The sequence below is a fragment of the Nyctereutes procyonoides genome, unplaced genomic scaffold (genome assembly GCF_905146905.1).
Source record: "Nyctereutes procyonoides isolate TBG_1078 unplaced genomic scaffold, NYPRO_anot_genome, whole genome shotgun sequence".
Lineage (NCBI taxonomy): Eukaryota > Metazoa > Chordata > Mammalia > Carnivora > Canidae > Nyctereutes > Nyctereutes procyonoides.
Window position 1 is genome coordinate 27,596,505 of NW_026575043.1, and position 25,625 is coordinate 27,622,129.

The 25,625-nt window shown below is 53.2% G+C and overlaps 1 protein-coding gene across 2 annotated transcripts in view; it reads right to left on the reverse strand.

The window, feature by feature from the left end:
- PAPSS2 (3'-phosphoadenosine 5'-phosphosulfate synthase 2) overlaps positions 1 to 25,625 on the reverse strand; it is a 52,115-nt gene that overhangs the window by 2,697 nt on the left and 23,793 nt on the right. Inside the window, exons 2-10 of one of the 2 annotated variants that reach the window (XM_055322971.1) lie at positions 16,553 to 16,670; positions 13,321 to 13,556; positions 12,534 to 12,672; positions 11,662 to 11,780; positions 11,427 to 11,540; positions 9,697 to 9,808; positions 6,423 to 6,437; positions 3,977 to 4,182; positions 1,038 to 1,173 (exon numbers count right to left, since the gene is read on the reverse strand). In XM_055322971.1, the coding sequence (XP_055178946.1) occupies positions 1,038 to 1,173; positions 3,977 to 4,182; positions 6,423 to 6,437; positions 9,697 to 9,808; positions 11,427 to 11,540; positions 11,662 to 11,780; positions 12,534 to 12,672; positions 13,321 to 13,556; positions 16,553 to 16,670 (1,195 nt within the window). The remainder of the gene's footprint in view (positions 1 to 1,037; positions 1,174 to 3,976; positions 4,183 to 6,422; positions 6,438 to 9,696; positions 9,809 to 11,426; positions 11,541 to 11,661; positions 11,781 to 12,533; positions 12,673 to 13,320; positions 13,557 to 16,552; positions 16,671 to 25,625) is intronic. The other variant, XM_055322972.1, reaches the window with a different exon arrangement.

Consider the following 25,625-nt stretch of genomic DNA (forward strand, 5'->3'; position numbering starts at 1 on the left):
GCGTGCAGATCACGTAAAAATAAACATAAAACATTCTTAGAGGAAAGGAAACCGCTCCGTTTACTGTGCACTCACTAGGCCACTTGCTTTTGAAAACCATCCTCGGTCTCCACCAGAGTCCCTGGGGGTTCCTTGCTTCCTGGGAGGGGCCCACGGGCGGGACACAGGCAGGAAGCCCTAACGGGGAGCCGGCCCCACAGAGGAGCCCCTGGGGGCCCGGGGGCTCCCCCGCCCAGGTTGTGCTCGCTCTCCTCCGTCTCTCACTCTCTCTCCCTCCCAAAGAAATAAATATAATCCTTAAAAAAGAAAAAAGAAAGGAAGCCGCGTGCTGCCAAGCGTGGCTCAGGCTGAGCCGACCCCGCGTCTCCACCCGCGACAGTCTCTGCGACCTAAAGACCTAAAAACAGATTTCACCTTCACTGCAAAAAAAAATATCTTCAGAACAACTCCGCTTGGTGGTGGGCTCCTGAGAGGCTTCATCGTTCCTTCTGGAGTCCATGAAATCTCCGTTATGGGAGAACTGGGGAATCCAGGGAAGCCCCAAAGAGGATGTAAAACACCATCATAATCCTATGATCCTATCCTGACTTTTTCTCTCCCCTTTTCAAAACTGCGTGAAAACCTTCCGGCCTCTCGGTCTCACCGCGTCCCCACAAGGCACCTGTCACCTCCGGGGTGGGGCGCACCACAGAGACCCCCGCTTCTAGACACAGAGGTACCTTGCAGTTTTAAGAACAGTTTTTATAATTTATTGTGTTTCCCCAAACTATGCTGCACCTGCTGCTCTGCAATTTGTGTTTATGCCTGATAAACACGTGGCGGGTATTTCTCTGCGTGGGGGCCCACGTCTAAGCGCTGCACGCTCTTCCTGCACGTGGATGTTCTCCACCCTCCAGGATGCAGCACCTGGGATCGGCACGCACACGGACGGGGCCTTCGAGCCTCCCAAGACTATCGACGTGCAGTTCCTGGTGTCTCTGACCGTAATCAGGGGGTGGCGAGGAGCCCCAACCAGGACCCGGGAGCCCCCAACCTACCGGCATTCATCTCTTTACACTTCTGCTTGAGCTCCAGGGGCGTCAGGCGGTACTGGTCCAGCCCATCGTTCCAGCGTATTCTCTCCAGCACCTGCAGGTCTCCACCAACAAGCCAATCCCCACTTTCCATCACCATCTGGAAAGACCATTGGTCAAGTTGTTAGGAGCGTTGACTTCTAGTTTGCCTGAACAACGTTTTCTCAGACTTTTTGGTCTCTCGAGTCCCATATACATAATCTCCGTTTTGAGAGAGAGAGAGCAGGGGAGGGGCAGAGGGCGAGGAAGAGCCCCAGCAGCGTCCACGCGCAGCACCGACCCACGACCTGAGCCCAAACCGAGAGCCAGACGCTTAACCTGCCGAGTGCCCCGGGCCGGATGCCCCGTCCCCAAGAATACCCTTGACGGAAGGCGGCCCCGGTTTCCTGCACGAGCCTGGTGGTGAGGGGTTCGAGCCATGCGGAGCCGGGGCGCCCGACCGAGAAGGGGCAGGTCGGGGTCAGGGCCCCCACCTCCCGAGCCTCCCCAGGGACCGCAGCTTGCACACTCCTGACGCAGCGGTGCTCCCTGGACTGGCCTCTCGGGCCCCGGGTGGACACGCAGGGGAGGCCGGGCAGGTGGCTCTCCAGCAGGTGACGCCCGCTAAGCTCAGCCTGGAAGGAGGCGCTCGCGGGCGGCTTCCTCCCTAGTTATCTCCAATTCGAACGTGCAGAGAGCAGCAGTTCGCAGCCTCATCCATGTCCAAGGCTAAGCAAAGGCCGACTCGCTGAAAGCTGCTTTTTCTCGAACTGTCTTCGACTAGGGTGCCCAGACCCCTCGATGGGGAAAGAAGAGTGTCGAGGAAACCGGACGCTCACACGCAAAGGACTAGAGCGAGAGCCTTGCCGTGTAGCCTGCGAGGAAATGCACCCAACCCGGGCTAAGGCCCTGCACGTGAGCTCTGAAACCTCGAGGTTCCTGGAGGAGGGAGACGCGGGGGTTACCCCCCAATGCCCTCGCCTGGGAAGGAGGCTCTGGGAAGCAGTGAGTGGGGCTGGTGCTCTGGGGTCCGCCTGCAGGTGGAGGTCATGGCCTGTGCACCTGCAGCTCCAGAATTCCCCGCACAGCGCCTCCTCCGCTGGCCTGCCTTTCTGGGGGGGGGGCAGGGGTGGGGGTCACAGAGCCGGGCAGCCCTGGTTCTGGGGACCCACCAAGTGAGCGGGCTCTGCGGCGGGCGGCCGGGGTCTCTGACCTCCAGCCCAGGGCGCCCCCGCGGCGCAGGGAAGTCCTCGCACAGCAAAGGCGGATGGGTTGCAGGCCAGGAGCGCACTGTCCCCACAGCACCATGTCCTGGCACAGAACCTAGGGGTTCGGACTGACCTTCCAGGTCACGCTCCAGGCGCCACCGGCTGAGACCAGGACAGAACACGTGCGGGCTTCCCTTGTGCCTGCCCTGGGCCCCTGTGGCGGGGGCTGGCGGGAAGAGTGGGCGCCTGAGGGGAAGGGTGGGACGGAAGGACGAAGACCCCTGGTCACGTCCCGGGGGTGCCGTAACCCGTGGTGGACGCGAGGGGGCTCCCGCTATTGCTCTGTGGGGCGGGGGGGGGGGCACCTTCCCCCAATGTGGTTCTGCCTCAAGATGCTGAACCAATGTTTTTGGCATTTCTGGGGTGGGACAAAGGGCGTCTGTGTCCCTGGGTGCTCCAGCTGTCCCCAGGCCGGAGCTGTGGGTATAACAGCAGAAGAAATCATTGCCCGAGAGCCTCCTGAGGCTTCTCGTCTGGGAGACTGGGGGGGACGTGGAGGTCGGGCCTGAGGGTGGGAGGACGAAGGTCAGCCTCCCTTCTCCGGTCACCAACCGCAGTCAGATCCCAACCCTGTGACCACAAAGAAACACGGGCCACCAAGGCCCAGAACACAAGTCCTCCAGCGGCCCTGGGTCCGGCAGCTTCGAGGCCAGCCGGCTGGCCTCGCGGACCACCCGTCAGATGACCCGGCGCCGGTGCGCAGGCGGGTACTGCAGCCAGCGCGGGGCTCTGTGCTCACTAACCTCCGGTGTCCGGGGCCTCGAAAAAGCCCTTCCCACCTTTGCCACACTACACGGCAGCGAGAAACAAGACCAAATATTTGCTCAACAGATTCCAGTAGGTTCGTTCAAACATCCACTCTGCAGGGCCAGGAGCCAGAAGAGGTCCTGGAGTCAGGCGGACTCTGGCGCCTCCTTGGACATGGCTCGTAACAGTTTCACCCTCCGGCTCTGCTCTTGGGTGGGGGACGGCTTTTCCCTTCAGTGTCACAAACTTTCCTTTATGGGAAATGAAGCGCACCCAGCAGCCCACGATAGTCCCACCCCCACCTCCACCCCCACTGAGCAGAAGTCAGGAGGAGGTTTCGCCAGTTTTGCCTTTGGGCAGAACAGACTCAAAACGATCCCCACCAGAGGATTAGGATCTTAAACATCCACCGATGAAAATGTGCTATTTCCCCCCGGAAACTCGGTCACTATCTGTGCTGGTTTTCCTTTACTGAAGGGATGTCACTGACCCCCCCAGCTGGCCACAGAGCATGCGCTTGAGTCTCTTTCGGGCTGTTGGCCGGACCCATGTCCATATGACGGAATGCGCTGCCCCAGTGAATTTTCGAGATGGAGAGCACGGCAAGCTCCGGTTTGGGGGCACAGCCGTGGCTCTGATTTCTGGTCTTTACTCAAGACTCCAGACCAAGTCACCCACCCGGGGCAGCTGTGTCCATCCTACTGAGGGAGCCAGCCTCGCAGCATCTGGCAACGCAGCGGGTCATTCAGAGCGGCCCTCAGACTGAAACGCACCTCTATCCCTTTCTAAAATGATCTCCGAAGGCAAGGCCTGCCAGGCCTCCACCTGACCCCGGCCTTTCCCAGTCCCTTGTGATGGGATAAAAAGGAAAGAGACCAAGAAAGCCCTCCCATGGGTCTTGCCGCCTACCTTGATATGCGGGTGTTTCGCACACATCGTCCCCCACACGCGGGAACACCGCTCCTCCTTCCTGTGTTCGTAGAACTCAGGGTCCTGTAAGATAGCCACTTGCCGTCCCTCGTACGTCAGGACAAACTCCCTGCACCCCTCCAGCCGCGTCTTGTCGTCCGCAGACACGGGCAGTACGATGGGGATGCTCATGCTGATCACCCCATCTGTAGGAAGAGCCGGGTGACCAGTGACCATGGGATGCCAGGTGTGCTGTGCTTGAAGGGCGCGCACAGCATCCATCCCAAACCTTCCCTGCAAAGGGCAGGAAGCCCTCAACCCCACATGGCTGCGTTGGCTGCACCAACTTCTCGGGAGTCTGGGATGACAAGTGCCTGAGATGCTCCTCAACGCAAGAGATGGGGCATTTGTGCTAAGTGGGCTGAGTTTCAAGTCGCAGAGGTGGCTTCAGGGAGTGATCTAATTTGGGGGATGAGGAAGGGGCATCTCCCTTCTGAGTTCCCTTTTGAAAGCATGGTCCTGACCTCAACACACCAGAGAGTGTGATGACTTTAAGAAGCCAATTACACAAAAATAAAGGCTGGCCCAACAAACCCAAACAAAAACCTTCTAGTCTTTCTTGGAAATGAACCTTGTAAGAACATTGGCAAGTCTCTTATATTATCTCTTTAGGCTCTAATTGTGTTACTGACACACCTGTCCTGAAAGAGAAAACAAAACTCAGACAATGAACACTAGCAGAGAGGACCCCAGGCCAGCGGCCCTGCTGGTGTTGTCTGTCTACTGTGGTCCTGGCTCAGCATCACCTCTTACACGGCGCTGAGAACACTCACCTGGGGATCACAGCTCTTGCTACCTCAACTGCAATCAAGACCCATCAGTCAGAAAACACGGAGGGGGGAAAACCATGTAAAGCTGATTTACTAAAGTTCCCGCATTGACTTGGGAGAGTGATCACACTCCTCCCCCCTCTACGCTAAGTATCTTGCTCTAAAAGGATCGTAAGTAAACTAGCATTCTGGGTCCTCAGGATACAGCACAACTGGGCCTTCTTCTCTTTTTTTTTAGTTGCAGGAGTAGAATTCAGTGATTCATCCCTTACACACAACCGCCAGGGCTCATCACAAGTGTGCCCCCCAATCCCCATCCCTCACCCAGCCCGTCCCCTGCCCACTTGCCTCCAACAACCCTCAGTCTGTTCTCTATCGTCAAGAGTCTCTTTCAGTTTGCCTCCCCCTTGTTTCCCCACCCCCCACCCCGTGTTCATCTGTTTTGTATCTTAAATTCCACACAGGAGTGAAATTGTATGGTATTTGTCTTTCTCTGACTTATTCCGCTTGGCATTGTACTCTTGAGATCCATCTATGTCATTGCAAATGGTGAGATCTCGTTCTTTTTTATGGCTTTTTTATGGTTTTTTTTATATTCCATTATATATGATGTGTGTACACCGCATCTTCTCTATCCACTCATCAGTCAACGGACACTTGGGCTGTTCCCACAGCTCGGCTGTTGTAGATAATGCCACTGTAAACACCGGGCCGCACATGCCCCTTTGAGTCCGCACCTTTGTATCTTTGGGGTAAATCCTCAGCAGTGCGATTGCTGGGTCCTAGAGAAGCTCTATTTTTTAACTTTTTGAGGACCCTCCACACTGTTTTCCAGAGTGGCTGCCCCAGTCTGCATTCCCACCAGCAGTGCAGGGGGTCCCCCTTCTCCCCATCCTCGCCAACACCTGTCGTCTTGTGGTGTTAATTTTAGCCATTATGGCAGGTGAGAGGTGGGGTCTCATCATGGCTTTGAGCTTAACTGGGCTTTTTAAAAGGAAAACAAGAATGATGAAAACAACACCAGGGATAAACGATACCTTCAGAACTTCACCTTTCCATCTGGTAAGATGCAGAAGTTTATGTATGTGCGTATGTTTATTCTTGGTTCTATAACTATCAATCATCATAGCCTGAAATCAAATTCATGCATAATCAAACCATGCACAATCCAGCCAGGTGCCTCCGTTTAAATTGCACCTAAAATCAATTTATCCTTTGACAATTAAAAATGTCTTATAAATGCAATAGGGAAAAAAAATTCCAGATTTGCGAACTGAGGACCAACACTCAGCAGAAGTAATTAGCAGAAAGGATCATGCATTTTTTTTTAAGTCTCAGGGACAGAATGTACAACAATAATTTAGAAACGAGTTTACTTTGTCAGCCAAATACGACATTATAAACAACAGCTGCATCTGATCCAGAAGTTTCCTGTTATTTGGACTCTAATAGAAGAATTTGGCATTATTATTCAATTATAACTGATTGGATCATGAACTGTTAACAATTTCAACTGGTTCATTTGGATTTTTTTTAAATTATGTTGTTAACCATTTCCAATTAATGTAAGTATCTCATTATAATGATTTAACTACTTGGAAAGTTGAAGTACATACCAGGAAGGGCCGTGCCTAGAGAGACATAAACACAAGAAACATGTTTTCAGCTCTCCACCAAGATAATCTTAAAGCAACAATGTCAGAGAACAGATTCCTATTACAACATGGCCTGCATACGACGTATAAGATGTCCCGGGCTCCTTGCTACTGCTCTAAAGAATATACGACAGCAGGGATCCCTGGGTGGCGCAGCGGTTTGGCGCCTGCCTTTGGCCCAGGGCGTGATCCTGGAGACCCTGGATCGAATCCCACATCAGGCTCCCGGTGCATGGAGCCTGCTTCTCCCTCTGCCTGTGTCTCTGCCCCTCTCTCTCTCTATCATAAATAAATAAATTTTTAAAAAAATTAAATAAAAAGAATATACGACAGCAAAAAGCTAGTGAAACCAGAAATTGTACCGAATGTTGCTCAAGGCAATCCAGAAGCATGACTCTGATGATTATCTGTTTTAAAATAATTATAACACATGTCAGTAGCACCTCCAGCTTCAGTGAAGAGTCGTCTCTCACACATATGTGATGCTACGACTACTGTTCAGTGGTCCCAAACCAGGTGAAGTAGCTAACTGCTCTGGAATGTTCTAGAATCCCAGACGTTGGATGCCCGGGGGGCTCAGTGGTTGCACATCTGCCTCCAGCTCAGGGCATCATCCTGGAGTCCCCGGATCGAGTCCCACGTCAGGCTCCCTGCGTGGAGCGTGCTTCTCCCTCTGCCTGTGTCTCTGCCTCTCTCTCTCTGTGTCTCTCATGAATAAGTAAATAAAATCTTTAAAAAAAAAAAATCCCAGACGTTTTAGAGGACATGGAAGTAAACCTCGCAGAGCAAGTACAGAAACTGGAACCAGAATAGCTTGGATTTGAATCCAGGCTTCACGTGAGTTACTAATATCCTCAAAGTAATTCTATCTCTATTGAATGTGATGCTGCGTCCAACGCTGGGGTCAGAACACATTGGGGCTGAATAAATGGCGGTGGTGGATATGGGAAGTCAGCCCTGTGGGCGACTAATCGTCAAAGGGTCAGGTCTTGTGAGGCCTCTGTGTCGTGACTCTGCTTGGATGCCACCCGTCGAGAATGTGAGTTTGAGGTTCCATTTTCCATCTAGATAAGATATTCATGGCTGGAAGATGGGTGACAACCTCCAGCTATCTATCCAACTGGAAAGCAAGGTGGTGAAATGAACCAACATGAAAGTAGGTCCTTGGGTGACATCGGAACTAACATCGTGTAATCGTCAGAAACACTTAAAAAAATGTTTTTTTTTTTTCTTTTCCTTTTGGATTAAGTAGACTGTTGTTTGGTTTTTTTTTTTTTTTTTTTTTTTTTTTTTTTTTGCTCTTCTTTGTTTTGCTTTTTAACTTCAGGGGAACTTTTGAGAAAATTAAAACCAACAAAGTCTTTTTGGGAGACCCGGGCCAAATTTAAAAAAAGACGCTGCCTGCCGATTGCAGGTGATCAAGAAATGTGCAACTGTTTGACGGCAGATGATGCCGGCTACATGTCTGTGGCCCCAGAAACCAGATTTTCAGTCGGTGGCGACTCAAACTTCCATGAACTGATTAAAGTTAAATGATATCCCTATGAATGAATGAGAGCTCACTCGACCTTCTGAGATACACAAATATCACTTTTTTTGGACTTTAACTGTGTCCACACAGCGCAGAAGCCTCCAGGGAGCCGTGCCCTGGGACTGTGGTGCGGTGGGACCGGGTGGTCCCTCCAGGCACCCCCAGGTAGGGCCGCCGTGCGGGTGGGAGCCGGGCCGCACCACCCCTCCCGGAGGAGCCCATCTTCATCCAGTTGCACGCATGCATGGCTGCAGATCTCACTGACATGACAAATTATTTCGCTTTTTAACAAAGAGGCTAAGGGGACCTGGGTGGCTCCGCCGGTGGAGCACCTGACTCTTGGTGTCGGCTCAGATCATGATCTCAGGGTCCTGGGATCGAGACCCGTGTCGGGCTCCAGGCTCAGCGGCGTCTGCTCACGACTCTCTCCGTCTCTCTCCGCTGCCCCCCAGATAAATAAACCACATCTTTTTTTAAAAGGCCGGACGATGACTGATGTGGGGAGAAGAACCCTGCACCGGGGCTCAGAACACGGGCCATCCGGTGTGCAGGGCCAGTCTGCTGACACAGGGAACCTCTACTACGGGACCGTCGGGGTCAAAGGCACAGCTGTCACTCAGGGCAGGGCCCGGGGCTGCCACCTCGCTGGGCTCCAGAGCTGCTCGAGTCCCCGCCACGATGTCCTGCCTCTGCGCGGACAGACGGACATACGGCCGAGCGCAGAACGGTGCCTCCCTGGTGTCGGTTTCCATTACTTGGTGTACAGAGGGGTCGGGGCGGCTTCGGGACGGCGGGGGGGGGGTTGCGCATCCTCAGGGCCCCTGGGGCTGCAGAGTCGGGTCCCGGACAGCTGACCCCCAGCCAAGCGTCCCCGCCAGGAGCTGGGAGTCCGGGGCCCAAGGTGCAGCTGTCTGTTCCGGCGCGCGGTGGCCGCTCGCAGCTCGGGAAGGGACGCAAGGCCGCCTGTGTGTGGTCCCGGCCCAGCAGACAAGCGTGGGGCTCGCAGGCCCAGCGCCCCAAAGTCCTCACGCGGCGTCAGGCGGGCCCCGGGGAGGCCGGCCAGAGGGGGAGCGGCCGCGGGGCCTCACCTGGGGGCGGTGACATGGGGCCAGGACCTGCCTGGAGCCCGGCCGAGTGTCACAGGTTCGGTGCCGCCGGGCCACCACCCGCGGGGGCTCCCAATGCACGGGCCCCGCTTGACGAGCTCAGGGTGCAGGGAGGAGGCGACCACAGGCCGTGCCCAGGACTCGGGGCCCCCCCGCATGGCCCGGGGGTGCAGCCCCCCTCACATGCCCACCAAAGGACCTGGGCCCCAAGGGCCTCACCCCGGCCGCCCGGCCGCCCCGCAGCGCAGAGGGCTCCTGGCTGCCCCCTGCTCCGAGCAAGCGGAGCAGGATGGACGGGACCCCCTGGCTTGGCCTGCCATGAACCATCCATGGTTTTCGGATCCTTACTTTCACCTAGTCGATAATCCTTAGAGGCTAACCAAAAAAAAAAAAAAACCACTTTTTTTTGCATTCCTAACGGTGGACCCTACACATGATGGAATCAGACCACCCCAAGCCCATTAAGGATCCCCACAGTAAGACTGTGAACCAAGAATCGATACCAAAATGAACATTTCCTGTTCCCGCGAACGCTGCCGATCACTAATTTTTTTCCTCTAATAACGAGGAGGAAGAAAGGAATAGGCAAAGCCCGTACCGTCCAGCAGGGTGTCGAAGTGGATGGCCTGCAGGTACTCCTTCTCCCGCATGAAGCCCCGGAGGGGAGTGGCCCAGCCTTCGCTCAACACCTGGACCCACTGAAGATCCAGCTGCAAAACACAAAAGCAGGTGAACGTTTCCACGCGCCCTGTTCCTCCGCCTTCTGGCCCCAGGGCAGGCCCCTCTTATTCCGCTGTCAGGACAAGGAAGGCAGCTCCACTTTGAGGCTGACTCAGGTTCTGGGGTGGGGTGGGGAGGGCGGGTAGGCTGGAGTCCAGTACCTTCCTCTTGCAGAGTGGAAGGTTGGGGTGATCCACCTGAACACCCCAGGGTGCACACGTCCTTATGGTGTGCAACCGGGTTAACATTTGCTGTTCCTTCTTTCCCTTTTTTTTTTTCCCTACAAAAATTCCGATCTGGCCACATATTTTCACCAAATGTACTAGTTAGTTGAAATTGGGAAATCACTGACTCTCAAGGTCCAAAATTCTTAGCATGACACTGAAAGCCCTTCAGGCTCTGGCCCGCTGGCCCGTTTTAGAGATTTCCACCTCCTCCCACCTGAAAATTCCTAGTCCTCCTTTAGGCCCCGAAGCATGGGTCACTGCTCTGAGGACCTTTCCTGCCACCTCGAGACCCCCCCCCACAAATTATTAGATTATTTGAGCTCCTTTTGTACCTTGCACCCCATTTGATTGCACCTCCCAGCACTGGGATTATAATTACGTGTTGCTCATTTGCCCGGAGCATTGGAGCACTCAGCACGTATTTTGTAGGGTCGGAGGGCTCTGCTTATAAATGTCATGACTTATTAGAGTATGAATGAGCTGACACAGGTTCCCAGCTTACTTCGCCTCTCATAAAAATGTCCGGGGTTTATGAGGGATCAACAAAAAGTCATCGGGGAAGTTCTGACCGCTTGGTACAGACCAACGAGTCCTGACCCACAAACAGCCAAAGGCAGCTGCCGTGCACTTGCTGGGGCTGCATCCTACATATTCTGGGCAGTGAAACCAATGTGACCAAAGCGGTCCACACCTTGTCCTTTGGCCGGACTATGCCCCCCCGTTAGGAAAGAGTGGGATTTGCAGAGTAGAAAAAGATTCATATCATTTTAGATCAGGGTGGCTCTTTGTTTTCTCCAAATTCCTCCTCGATCATCCAAAAACACACTTTTCTTTTCTTTCTTTTTGTTTTTTACTTGCACTCTGGACAAACTTTTCTCAGCGGCACCAACAAATCAATACTGCCCGGTGCCTGTCGGTTGGCATGACCGAAGATGCCAAGTTACCTTCCCAGCCTGCCTCTGCCCGTGGCATCGGTCAGCGACCTTGTGGCAGCTCTTGGTGAGAGATTTGCTGGGAAAGAGGTTCTAAAAAAAAAAGGGAGTTGGGGGAAGGGGGGCGCCCGGGGGGCTCCAGGGTTGAGAGTCTGCCTTGGGCTCAGGGCGTGACCCCGGGGTCCCGGGATCCAGTCCCACGTCGGGCTCCCTGCATGGAGCCTGCTTCTCCCTCTGCCTGTGTCTCTGCTTCTCTCTCTGTGTCCCATAAATGAATGAATAAAATCTTTAAAAGAAAAAAAGGCAAAGATGAAGTGTTTTTCTTAGGGACATTGCATTTCCTTCCTCTGTACCTTCCTTATTATCAAGAGTCACTTTAGTATCAAGAGACGGACTATGATGAGGGATGCGGGGCCGGATTCTCCTGCGGCTGGCCTGCAGTGTCCTACCTTGGTAATTGCTAGGGAAGGCAGCGCCTCGGCCTCAGCTCGGACCTGGTCAAGCTTGTTTTCAGGCACGAAGAGTTCATGGATGCCTTTCATTACAGTGTGCGGTACGATGTTCTGAAATGAAGCAGAATTGGCAACAACTTGAAAGGGAAACTGCAAAAAGACTGCTTTGGGAAATGAATGATCTTTCATGGCTTTATTCAATTAGAGAGAGAGAGAGAGAGGGTCCACCCACCTGCTCTTGCAGGAGCTCCACCACCTGCTGGACACAGTCACTCACTGAGGACAGGTTGGTTTTAAGCACAAGCTCAGGAGTTTCGGGTTTCTCATAATCAGAATCAATACCTGTAAACCCTGCAAGGCACAGGAGCAAAAACCACATTGGCACCAACAGAACAGTCTTTTTTTTTTAAGATTTTCTTTATTTATTCATGAGAGGCAGAGAGAGAAAGGCAGAGACACAGGCAGAGGGAGACGCAGGCTCCATGCAGGGAGCCGGATGTGGGACTCGACCCCGGGGCTCCAGGATCCTGGGCTGAAGGAGGTGCTAAACCCCGGAGTCCCCCGGGCTGCCCATAGAACAGTCTTTTTACACAGCAAGGCCTAACCCACTTGGAATGATGCATTACACTGAGAATTTAGATTAGACCAGAAAGGACCACTGGCCACCCTTGACCTCTGGCCACAGGTAAAGAAATAAATAGAATGAAAAATAAGTGTATTATATACATATTTATGCGCGTGTGTGTATATTCACAGCTGTGTCTTCAATATAGAAAGCCCCAGATTACAAGGTCCAAGCCCCCTGCAGCTGATCAGAACCCCAAAGGAAGACAAGAAGAAAAGAACCCCTCGACGCACACTCGTGTATAGATACCGAGCTCGGAGGTCTGAAGTTTGTTGCTCGCGGCCGAGGGGACAGTTGTGGGAGAACACAAGCCACATGCTGCTGCGCCCGTGGCCGTATCGACTACACGGGGGGGCCCCCTAAAGAGTCGTGTGCGCTGGATGCGGTTTGGGAGAAGGGTCTCCGAGGCTTCGGACGGGTTCCCGAGGGGACGGACCCGAGGCGGGCAGGGTGGCCAGCGGCCAGCCTGGCGCTCCTACCTTTGATCTCTCCGGCACGGGCACGTTTGTAGAGGCCTTTCACGTCTCTGCTCTCACAGATGTTTAGAGGCGCATCGACGAATATTTCAAAGAACGGCAGCCCTGCCGATTCGTGGATTTTGCGGGCGTTCTCACGGTCCTGGAAGACACGCGAGGGGGAGGTAAGGCAGGGCTTTGGCCGTGGAATCCGTGGCGCCCATCGGCCCTGGGGAGCCCCCGGCACTGGTGCTCTGCGGGCGGGCAGGAGCCCAGGCCGTGCGAGGTCCAGGTCGGCCTCCGGGGAGCACGGGCCTCCAAGGGCCATCGGAGGAACCCGCGGAGAAGAATCTGCGAAAGGACGGGCCTGGCGACCTGAGCATCTCATTCAAAGGGCGGGTTCGGAGCCTGTGGCGTCTGACTGGGGTCCCCCAAATGCGGTTTCCGGAAAAGGGCGTCTGTGCAGCCCGCGCAACCTGGTGCTCGGGCCGTGAACGGCCAGTCCCTGCAGCAAGCTGAGCCTCTGTCTCCCGGGACACGGGACACGGGAGACCACAGGGCCCTCGGCGGGCCTTGCTGAGTGTCCTCCCTCTAAGCCGGGCCAGCTGTGCGTCGGGCCGGGCAGCGGGGGAGGGTTCGCGTCAGCTGCCCTGGCATTTGGCATCTGCTCTTTACATAAGCAACGTTAAGTAGAGGAAATGAGGCAGCAGGAAAAGAACAGGCAGGGGAAATTGAAAATACGGTGGCCCCAGGGTCCCCCCCAGCCCCTGGCACCGAGCGCAGGGCTCGGCGGTGCCACCAATCACGGTACCTTCGCGAAAGGAGAAATGAAGCTGGTGATGCAGACCAGACCAGCATCAGCAAACAGCTTGGCCACCTCGGCAATCCGGCGGATGTTCTCCTCTCTGTCCCCGGGGGAGAATCCGAGGTTTTTGTTAAGGCCGTGCCGGACGTTGTCCCCATCAAGGGAGTAGCACGGGATGGCGTGGGACACCAGGTACTCTTCCAGAGCAAAACTTATTGTGGTTTTTCCAGCACCAGAGAGACCTGTTCATTATAATCATTGGACCTCAGGTCAAAACCCACCAAGATCTAGAAAGAGCATAGTTCACTACGCATCACATACTTGCATTTTTTTTTGAATGTTGAAATAACCATCTGTTGCCTACGAGAATTAACAGCATTTCAGAGCAAGTGGGGTTCCCAAGTAGGGGGCCCGGGGGCGGGGGGGTACACATGGTTCTTGGTGCGTCGTATTTTGCCTGCAGAGTGTTTTTAAAGATTAGAACATGGTGCATGCAGATCCAGATGGAAAAAAAAGCCAGATCAGGTGACCATGTTCTCGTGTCCCTGTCCCGACAGCCACCAGCGGGAACGGAGGGATGGCCAGCCCGGGAGGCTGGGAGGCCACCTTCCTTAGGGAGGCTGCCAAACAACCATCTGACATCAGGGCTCTTTGGCTTCAAGATTTTTCCAAAATGACCCTCAAAACATGAAGACTGACCCCCGAGCCTGGCTGTGGGCGTGTTTCGAGCTGCCCTACACGCTTAGGTGTCCGGGGTCTTTCCATGAGAACAGAGTTGCCGTGCATTTTTCTTCGAAACCGTGGTTTCAAAGCACACTGACGGGGGACACACTTTATAATTTCTGTAGGAGGGAAATCATGGGGAGGAAGGGAGCTCTGCAGAAACCCCAAAGACCTCTGAACCTGGAAAATGTAGCATTGTGCCAAGCCACCGTCAGGCAGCCCCCAGGCGCGGGAGAGGAAGGTTAGGGGGGCGTGGAGAAGGTGCAGAGTGTAACACGGAGAAGACGGCAGCAGGAAGGAGGGAAAAGGCCAAAAAGAGAGAGAGAAAGAGAGAGAGAGAAGCAGGGATGAAGGACAGAGGGGAACGACGACTTGGAAAGAGGGGCGCCTGGCGGGCTCAGTCGCTGGAGTGTGCGACTCCCGATCTTGGGATTGTGAGTTTGAGTCCCACACTGGGTGCAGAGATCACTGGAAAAAAAGAACCAGATAAACTTAAAAAAGCGACTTGGAAGGAAAGGGAACATATGGGAGGCGAGCAAACAGTCTCCACGGTGTGCGTTCTGCTCCCCGGCCATGGCCCTCGAGGACCCAGGAGAGGAAACGGCTCGGGGCTGCGCCGTCCTCTGTGGGAGTCACCGTCCGACGCACTCTTAGGTTATTTGTGTCACCGAGTTTCATTTGAACACGGATGTGAGGGGATAAAGGCCTCTTGGGGGAGGAGAAATGGGGCTCCCGAAGCCCCGGCATGTCCTCTCGCACTGGAAAATGAGGGAACTAATAGAGATCTTCAATTTTGCTTCGGGTCTGGAACCTCAGAGCTGAATCGCAGGGACTGGATGACACCAGGCTGTCGGCAGACGCGGTGCACTGGCTCGGCGCGGGCGCCTCTCTCCTCTAGTTGCACCTCCATCCCCAGGGGTGGCCACTACACCCAGCTCGGCTTACAGGCAAGAAGACTGAGGCTTAGGCAGCTCAGCTGGCTTGTCCGATGTCACACAGTCCGTGCGCGTGGAGCTTGGGCTCTAAACCGCGTCCCTGGACTCGAAGCGTTCGGTTTCTCCCGGTCGCCCTGCTCCGTAGCCCAATCTCCATGACGTAAGAGCACAGAATAAAGTGGGAAAAGGTCGTGGTGGTGGTGTTTGAAGAGTAAGGAAAGACAGGGACATCCATCCTCTAGGGTGTTTTTTTTTTCTCTTCCACCAGTTAACCTCTTTGTTTTCGAGGCTGTTCCACACTCTATGGAGCGGCCCCCATGTCTCGACACAAAAATTGGGCAAACGCATGAGACACACACGTAACAGGAGGGCAGCGTCTGGAACGCAGCCATGGTACCTGCTGCCGCTCGGCAAGGCTCTTGGGCGGGCCTGGGGAGGGCCCAGGAACCGTGACGGGGAAGCACTGCCTTCTGGAATACGGCAAGCTTCTCGCCCGCCGTGGTCCCCAGCCTGCCAGCTGGGAAAGGGTGTCGTGCCGCGGGTGTGAAACCCAGAGGCCAAAGGCAGGTGCCTCAGGCACCAGGAAGAACCCCGAATAAGAAGGAGGTGGGTGGAGATGGGAACAGGAAAGACGGAGTAGTAAGGGTGGGTGAGGCGGGCGCCAGCCTGCCACTGGCTTCAGCATCCCCCTCGGGTTGGATAAATCAGCATTTGGGGTTTGGGTTGGTTTTTCTAAGATGTATTTATTTGAGAGAGAGAGAGAGGCAGAGGAGGGAGAAAGGGAGGGGGAGAGACAAGAGCCGGGCCTCACGACCCCGTGATCAGGACCTGAGCCGAAATGGAGAGTCGGTGGCTTAACAGATGGAGCGGCCCAGGCGCCCGCCAGACCAGCACTTGCGGGCGGGCAGTAGACGCAGCCGACCTCAGGACCTTGGTCAACACCCTTGCATCTAAGTGAAACACCGCATCTACGACTGCTAGGCCCTCGGACCAACCCCTGCACCTTGTGCTGAGGGTTAGGGTCACTAAGCCTTGGCTTTGACGTCCTGAGGCTCTAAAAACACAGGACGGGGGAGAGTCACTTGGCCGCATGCGTGGGAGTGAAGGACGTCTCGTTACAGGGGCGATCCTTCCGTTCGCAGGCTCTGTTGTTGTTGTTTAATATTAAGAGAAATAGTCCTCAACCACGTAAAGACATCAGAAAACAATAGAGAGTATCCCTAAACATCCCAAACCTCACACACGGCCAAACGCTTGCTGTCAAATTAGGAAGGCCCCACGATGGCCAGTACGTGGGTTTGGGCACAAGCATGAGGATCCCGGGATCCCCCAGAGTCGAAGGGGAGGTGCCGTCATCAACACGCCGTTTCTTGCCAAAGAGGGAGACGAGCTCTGTGCCTTCGCCTTGGGCCTTCCTCCCACTGGCGCCAGAGCCCGGGCTCCTTACCCCTGCCCTCAGCCTCATTCCGACATTGAAACAAACACGTCCTATGTGCAACATGTTACCCTAAGTTCCTTAGAATCGCATGTCACACATCAATTTTCAATTAAAAAAAAATCTATAAACCAACACTGCATACCCGTCAGCCACACCGTGCATCCTCGGAATCCGCCCCTGGTGCCGACCACCTGTCCTCGCTTGTTCCTGCTCACGTGGTGCGCCTGATAGACGATGTTGGTGGATTTCTGCTGGCTTCCCTACGGAACAAGACCAAGCCCAGGATCGTGTCAATGAGACAATGCAATACGTAGACATGTGATGAAATGATAAAATGACAGATGGCACGAAGAGTCATCCCTCGCCGAAACTCCTCTCCTAGGACTGGCACCCAGAGTGACAAGTATTAATTAGGAAAAGACGCTGCCCTTAGAACACGCAGCATGACCCCCTGAGCATAGACCTTGGGGGAGACGGCCACTGATGCGCTGCGAGAGCCCTGGTTTGGGGCCATTCAGAGGTGCGCAGCTCGGCCGGTCCTTGTCTCCGTAGGTGCTGCTGTTGCCCAAATCCTGCGGATGCTGCTGGAAAACAGCCCCAGGGAGGGCAACGGTGGGCAAGCACCGCGCTCTGCTTCCACCTCCCCACGGGCCAGCGTGGGGACTCGTCTTTCCCGGAGCCCCGCAGGATAGGAACACGCCAGTTATTCGTCCCGGGGGCTAATTCGGATCTCGGGTGTCTTTATTCTGGCTGTGATCAAGTCAGCCAGTTGGGGCACAGGTGATCTGATCCCGATCCCAAACTCGGGGCGCAACGCGTCTGATGAATAGAAATGGTGACACGAGCCAACAAGTACAGTTGCCGGCGGACGTGTCTCGAGCTGCGCGCTGTCCAGGGGGGTGGGGGGTGGGGAGACCCCTAACGGTGGCTCAACCAAAAGGTCACGAACAACTCATGTATGTCTTTGGTGTGGTGACCGAATTTGTAATGACGGATGTAATCCAAGTCCCTGAACTGTTAAAAAAAAAAATCTATGGAACCTTTTCAACACCATACATGTCAACCTATCAGGACTAAACAAAATAAAAAATTTTTTTTAAAGCATCGATATTCTTTGAGCAAGACCCAGAGAAAACTCTGGGCCACGTGTAGGCAATTTTATATTCTGGAGCCAATGAAATCACTTCTTTATGGCACCTCATTTGGGGGAAACAAAGACAGAAAAGGGGACTGTAGCTCTAAGGACCGTTGGGGGGCTTCTGGAGATGACGGGCGTGAGCACGCTCTGTAAGTGGCCAGGGTGTCTGCAAAACCGGACGCGACGGCGACTAGGGAGCGTGTACACCCACAACGGGACGCGCTGGAGCCTGCCAGCGTGGGGCCAGGAAAGTGGGCTTGGGGTCCCGGGGGGCAGCGCATCCCGCCAGGGAGGCCCGGAGCTGTGCAAAGGCGCAGTCGGGCCGGAGTCGGGCATTGCCAGGGTCAGAGGGACCCGGAGGGAGGTGCGAAGGCGCAGGTGGGGCGGGCTGAGCCTGGGCGCTCCGATCATCCTTCAAGCAAAGCAGCTCGTCAAGCCGGATGAGCTCATGAGATCCTGTAGCAGAAATCCCCCTGCTGAACAAGTCCCCCGACGGTCCGCACAGGCCCTGCTGCCAAGGGTGCTCTACGGCTCAGGGACAACGTCAGCGCTCCCTTGGCCTGTCGCCTGGCTCATCGCTGCCGCCCATGAAGGCCAAAAAGTTCGCTCATCTGTTCACTCGCTGATGGTCTCAGCAAATGTTTGGGTGAATGAGCCCCGACTACACGCCAGGGGCCTGTGCAGGCACTGGGAACAGAGCCCTAAACGGGGTGGGAGCCCCAGCATCATTTTGGGGGAACATACAGGCAAAAAACCAAACCCCAAGTCACTGGGCCCAGCCCCCACGGAGGATCTCCAACACACCCTCACATACCCTAGGAGAGACCGCAGCTCAACAATCAAATGCCCCAGAGATCCAGACGGTCACCTCGTGAAGGAAGAGGCGCAGGTGGGCAGCGAGCGCGTGAAGGCGCGACGGGAGAGTCGCGGGAGAGAGCCAGGTGAGACCGCACGGGATGCCCTGGAAACCATGGCAGCGAGGACCCGTGCTCGCGGTGACGGCGGCGGTATCCAGGGGGACAACCATCCCGGGGAGAAGCTGGCAGTCTCTTCTAAAGCTAAATATTTACGTCCTCAACGACTCGGCGAGCGCATGCGCAGGCCTTTACTCCAGAGAAAACACGTATCCGCAAAAAGACACATACAACTTTATTTGTAAAAAAACTGCGCCTCGCTAAGTAACCATCCACGGGGAAACAGGTGACACGCACCCACACGCACACCCGGCCCGGTCAGAAGCGCACTTGTCCTTGGGGGTTTGAGGCTCACGCACTGTTTGCTTCGGTTGGATCTCACCGAACATGTACACCCACGACGGGCTTTGGGTTATACGTAAATTTTACCAAACACCAAAAAATAGAGCCGTTAAAAAAAAAGTAAGGCAGGGACGCCTGGGTGGCCCAGGCCATGACCCCGGGGTCCCGGGATTGAGTCCTGCGTCGGGCTCCCTGCATGGAGCCTGCTTCTCCCTCTGCCTGGGCCTCTGCCTGGGCCTCTGCCTCTCTCTCTGTGTCTCTCATGAATTAATAAATAAAATCTTAAAAAAAAAAAAAAGGAAAAGAGTAAGCCAACAAGGGAATACACACCCAGACTCACGTGCTGGAATTCTCTCGCTCAAGAGACAGGCCTCGGGTCCCACTCACCGCATACCTGACGCCAGGTGTGGCCGCCCACCTGTGCACGCGAGCACCGCCCGGAGCTTAATTTGTCCACAAAGGTCTTTCTTTCCCCCCCGCTCTTTTGGCTGTATTCTTCTTTTTTTTTTCCCTTCCCTACAGGCAGTGATCCAGAATAAACCCTAAACTTTGTTAATCTATGGAAACTTTGTGAAGATCTTGTAAACTGCGTCCCCAACCAAGCTCTTGGTGTTCAAAACAAGGTCAGAATCCGGCGGAAGGAGCTTCTCCTATAGTGTCTAAGAGTTCGCCTCTGAACCTTTTGGTTTTTTTTTTTATTAGCGGAGTCTTCATCACAGGTGCTCATACGGGGTATCTCCCATTCCGGCAGTGTTTATTTTTTTATTTTTATTTTTTTTCCGGCAGTGTTTAAACAAACACTGCCGGGTCCTGGGCTTTTTGGTTCCGCAGAGAGCACTTGGTTTCTTATTTATCTTATATTTACCCTTGATTCTCTCCAAAAGGCAAACAAAATAGATGTTTTGAATGATATTTGAACTGCAAAGGGTCAGGGCAGCCAAAAACTTTGCTTTGCTGAAACCTTTACTCCCTCCAAGAGACCATATGGGGCTCAAAGCCGGGGAAAGACAGTGGCTGTCAGGAAAAGAATTCTCTCTATGGAAAACGCAGCCCGTGGTGAAGAAAAAAAATGTTTGCGTCCCTGCAGGTGTAAACCGAGCACGCAGACCCCCTTGGCACCTGCCCTCTCTCTCAGTGTCGCTCAGCACAAACTGCAAAGTTGGTGGTGTATTCCTTTCCTACGTCCCCAAATAGAATTTGGCAAAAATCCCTACCTTTTCCCAGGTCGCTGGCCCAGAATCCGCCCCCCCCCCGCCCCCTCCCCCAGCGTATGCACGTGTGGCCTGAGCATGGGCTCTGGAGTCCAGCAAACCTGGATTTGAAACCTGCTCTGGGATCCCAGGCAAGTCAGTGACATCACAGCCTCCACCCCCGCTCTGTAACTCGGCCCGGAACAGTCTCCTCCTGCAGTTGCTGAAAGGACTAAATAAAAGGATTTTCTCTAGAAAGGAGCAAGGCAAACACAGCACCCAGCAGGGTGCCCGAGCTCCGGGGCGCAGGTGGCATCTGGTCTACCTGGAGAGATGGGGTAGCTCATCTCAACCGCCCAGCGTGACAGGCGTGGGGCCTGGGGCCTAGGGACCTGGGGCTCAGCGTCAAGTCAGAGCCCGCGCAGGACGGTCCTTTGCTGCAGGAAGAGTCGCGCACGTAGCCCCACGCCGCCGCCGCTCCAGTTCTTGTTCCCTTCGACCCAAAGTGCGGCCAGGAAACACACGTTCCGCGGCGGACTCACCAGTCACCAGCTCGAGGTCTCCTCTTTGTACCCTAGACCCCCGCTCCCGAGCTGGGAGCCAGCCGACTGGGTCATGACCCCTTAGTTTGCGGCACAGGGTGGCCTTTGCCCCAGGTCGGCGTCGCGTGCTGCTGCTGCGGGACCTTGTCACACAGCCCCGCCAGGTCCACCCCTCAGTCCCATTGGCAACGCACTGGGGGAGTGCCCAGATAGCTCCTGGGCCCCAGGGCGGGGGGTGCTGGCAGGAAGCCTCAGCCTTGACGCTGCGGGACTGGAGCCAGGGCCTCATGGCAGGGTCCCCGGGCGCCCGGGCAAGGCGGGTGGGGCCTGTGTCCCGGGAACACGCTGGAAGGCGCTGGAAGGCGCTGGAAGGCGCTGGAAGGCAGGCGGCTGAGCAACCAGGAAGCAGGAAACCCGGTGCCAGGTTGGGGGTTTCCCTGAGCCCCAAGGCTTGGGTGACACTTGCACAGTATCTGTGACGAAGGACGAGCAAGTGCTTGGAATTCTACAGCCCTGCGTCCCCAGCGGCTCTTCCCGGTCCCTTTGAACTTGGCCCTGGCGCCGCCGGGCTGGTGTCACAGGGGTTGGGACGGCCGGCGCCCCGCAATTCCCCACCTGTAAGCGGTGTCCACCGGCCAGGTGACCCGGTCTCCACACCCGGACGCTGCGGCCAAAGCCCCAAACCCCGAGCAGCCCGGGCTTCCTGAGCAGGGCCAGGTCTCACCCCTGCCTCCCCGGGGCTCCCAGGCCCAGCAGGGTCACTTCTGCCACATGCTGCCACCTCGGGGAGGACCTCACGACATCGCACATATTAGGGCTTTGGGCGCCACGTGAAAATGTCAGGAATTCGAAACACGGTTCTCACCTCGTTTGCATTACTTAATAACACGAGCAGCTTCAAATGGTCAATGATCATTAACGTGTTTCTTTCCTTTGATATTACTCCTTGGGGCCTGTGACCCCAAATGAAACGCCTGCCCGTAAAGAGTCGTCAACTGCGTCATAGCTCCCATGATGCATTGCCGATTCACTTTCCAGGACGACAGAGCCCAGGTACCCGGCTACCCTATACTTGCTTCCAAATAATCCAACTAATCTGTTGGGTTTGCAGTTTTACTGTTTTCTCCCCCAGAGTAGTTACCGGCAAGAACAGGCATTTCCACGTAGTAAGTCGCGTGTGCCATTTGTTGGCTTGTCTCTTCTCATACAAATCAACAATCTGGACGACGACCTCATTCGCTTTTTCAAAATGTATTTTTGTTCTTTGTATATTTTGTATAGTAAAAATTTTATTAATCGTATACTTTTTGTTCACTTGCTTTTTTGATGTTACTTTATCGCAGATCACGTAGATTATGACGTGTATTACACGTGCTATATCATAGTAAATGGTATTTTAAGAATATGTAATATTCCTATTGTCTTTGATGGCTTCCGTTTGATCATCGGTCACAGCTGGGCCAAACATGCTCTTCTGACTTCTACCTATTTTGATATGATTAAATTAACTATTAATTTTATTTTATTTTTGCTACATCTGACATTCGCATGGGATAGATGCTTATATGGATCGACTTCATTTCTTTCCATCATTACATCCAGTGATCTCAAGTTATAACTGATTTCCCTATTACCTTCAAAAGTTTTTAATACTGTGAACCTATTTCTAGAATTCCTGTGTATTTATAATTCTTCTATATCTGCAATTTACGTATTCTTAAGAATTTCTATGGACGTTTTCCCTTGGTGTTGTCACCTACGGTTCTGGGGGCCGTTGTTCTGTGATGTGTTTTAAAAATTCAAAGATAAAAATTCTTTCTTTAAAAACCTTTTCCAATGTTAGTTTTTCTAAAATATATTCCTCCGTGGAAATAAAATCATCCAAGTTTTCCTCACAGCGTTCCAAGTGGCTGCTTCTTGCCTCGATCCGAAGAAGTCCAGGAGAGCCTGGAGACACTTGTGGCGGGGTAACCAGAGCCCCGGGGTGGACTCGCTGCCTCTCCCCCCGTAGGTCAGCCTCTCCTTTGCCATTGGAGTCCGACCTCTGGCTAAAATCCCTTGACTTACATGAAGGCCACAAACCTCACCCTGGGCCATGACCACTTTTCTTTTTTCTTTTTTTTTTAAATTAATTTTTTATTGGTGTTCAATTTACCAACATACAGAATAACACCCAGTGCTCATCCCGTCAAGTGTCCCCCTCAGTGCCCATCACCCAGTCACCCCCACCCCCCGCCCTCCTCCTCTTCCACCACCCCTAGTTTGTTTCTCAGAGTTAGGAGTCTTTATGTTCTGTCTCCCTTTCTGATATTTCCTACCCATTTCTTCTCCCTTCCCTTATATTCCCTTTCACTATTATTTATATTCCCCAAATGAATGAGAACATACACTGTTTGTCCTTCTCCGATTGACTTACTTCACTCAGCATAATACCCTCCAGTTCCATCCACGTTGAAGCAAATGGTGGGTATTTGTCGTTTCTAATGGCTGAGGAATATTCCATTGTACACACTGACCACATCTTCTTTATCCATTCATCTTTCGATGGACACCGAGGCTCCTTCCACAGTTTGGCTATTGTGGACATTGCTGCTAGAAACATCGGGGTGCAGGTGTCCCGGCGTTTCATTGCATCTGAATCTTTGGGGTAAATCCCCAGCAGTGCAATTGCTGGGTCATAGGGCAGGTCTATTTTTAACTCTTTGAGGAACCTCCACACAGTTTTCCAGAGTGGCTGCACCAGTTCACATTCCCACCAACAATGTAAGAGGGTTCCCTTTTCTCCGCATCCTCTCCAACATTTGTGGTTTCATGGCTTGTTAATGTTCCCCATTCTCACTGGTGTGAGGTGGTATCTCATTGTAGTTTTGATTTGTATTTCCCTGATGGCAAGTGATGCAGAGCATTTTCTCATGTGCATGTTGGCCATGTCTATGTCTTCCTCTGTGAGATTTCTCTTCATGTCTTTTGCCCATTTCATGATTGGATTCTTGGTTTCTTTGCTGTTGAGTTTAATAAGTTCTTTATAGATCTTGGAAACTAGCCCCTTATCTAATACGTCATTTGCGAATATCTTCTCCCATTCTGTAGGTTGTCTTTGAGTTCTGTTGACTGTATCCTTTGCTGTGCAAAAGCTTCTTGTCTTGATGAAGTCCCAATAGTTCATTTTTGCTTTTGTTTCTTTTGCCTTCGTGGATGTATCTTGCAAGAAGTTACTGTGGCCGAGTTCAAAAAGGGTGTTGCCTGTGTTCTCCTCTAGGATTTTGATGGAATCTTGTCTCACATTTAGATCTTTCATCCATTTTTAGTTTATCTTTGTGTATGGTGCAAGAGAGTGGTCTAGTTTCATTCTTCTGCATGTGGATGTCCAATTTTCCCAGCACCATTTATTGAAGAGACTTTCTTCCAGTGGATCGTTTTTCCTCCTTTATCGAATATTAGTTGACCATAAAGTTGAGGGTCCACTTCTGGGTTCTCTATTCTGTTCCATTGAGCTATGTGTCTGTTTTTGTGCCAGTACCACACTGTCTTGATGACCACAGCTTTGTAGTACAACCTGAAATCTGGCATTGTGATGCCCCCAGATATGGTTTTCTTTTTTAAAATTCCCCTGGCTATTCGGGGTCTTTTCTGATTCCACACAAATCTTAAAATAATTTGTTCCAACTCTCTGAAGAAAGTCCATGGTATTTTGATAGGGATTGCATTAAACGTGTACATTGCCCTGGGTAACATTGACATTTTCACAATATTAATTCTGCCAATCCATGAGCATGGAATATTTTTCCATCTCTTTGTGTCTTCCTCAATTTCTTTCAGAAGTGTTCTATAGTTTTAAGGGTATAGATCCTTTACCTCTTTGGTCAGGTTTATTCATAGGTATCTTATGCTTTTGGGTGCAGTTGTAAATGGGATTGACTCCTTAATTTCTCTTTCTTCAGTCTCATTGTTAGTGTATAGGAATGCCATTGATTTCTGGGCATTGATTTTGTATCCTGCCACGCTACCAAATTGCTGTATGAGTTCTAGCAATCTTGGGGTGGAGGCTTTTGGGTTTGCTAGGTAGAGTATTATGTCATCGGCGAAGAGGGAGAGTTTGACTTCTTCTTTGCCAATTTGAATGCCTTTAATATCTTTTTGTTGTCTGATTGCTGAGGCTAGGACTTCCAGTACTATGTTGAATAGCAGTGGTGAGAGTGGACATCCCTGTCTTGTTCCTGATCTTAGGGGAAATGCTCCCAGTGCTTCCCCATTGAGAATGATATTTGCTGTGGGCTTTTTTTTAAGATGTTGAGGAACGTTCCCTCTATCCCTACACTCTGAAGAGTTTTGATCAGCAATGGATGCTCTATTTTGTCAAATGCTTTCTCTGCATCTAATGAGAGGATCATATGGTTCTTGGTTTTTCTCTTGTTGAAATGATGAATCACATTGATTGTTTTACGAGTGTTGAACCAGCCTTGTGTCCCAGGGATACATCCTACTTCCATGACCACTTTTCTTACACAACCTACTCCCCTCTGGGCCTTCAACCCTGTGCACCGTCCAGAACAAACCAGCCTCCTCCGAGCTCTGGGCCCGCACTGGCCTTGCTGGTCACCCCGTAATGTCCTCTTCCCTGTGAGTCTGCGGACTCACCCCTGGACGTGTGGCCTCCACACGGAGCCTCTGCCCATCTTGCCGTCAGCCAGCTGGCTTAGCTCTCCCACTGACCCCGCAGGAGCCTGTGTCTGCTGACAGCGCTTCCCAACTTAATCGTAAACGTCTCGAGGGGGTATTTGTTCAAAATACAGATTCCCAGGACCGACCCCCAGAGACTTGTGACTCGTTTGGCCTGGGGTGAGGCCCAAGACACCATGGCTGGTTGGCTGGTTGGCTGGTGGGTTCTGGAAGTGCTCAGATGATTGGACGCGCAGGCCAATCGCGGGAATGCTAACCTGTGTCAGAGAATCCACGGTGACCGTGGTATTTTGCCGATGTGTCCGTCTGCCTCACCCGCCTAGGAGCTGAGTGGGCGCTGCTCCCCCCTGGACCCCGTGTCTGCTCTCCTGGGGGAGCTTACGGATCGCTGAGTGGCTAGTAAGTGTTT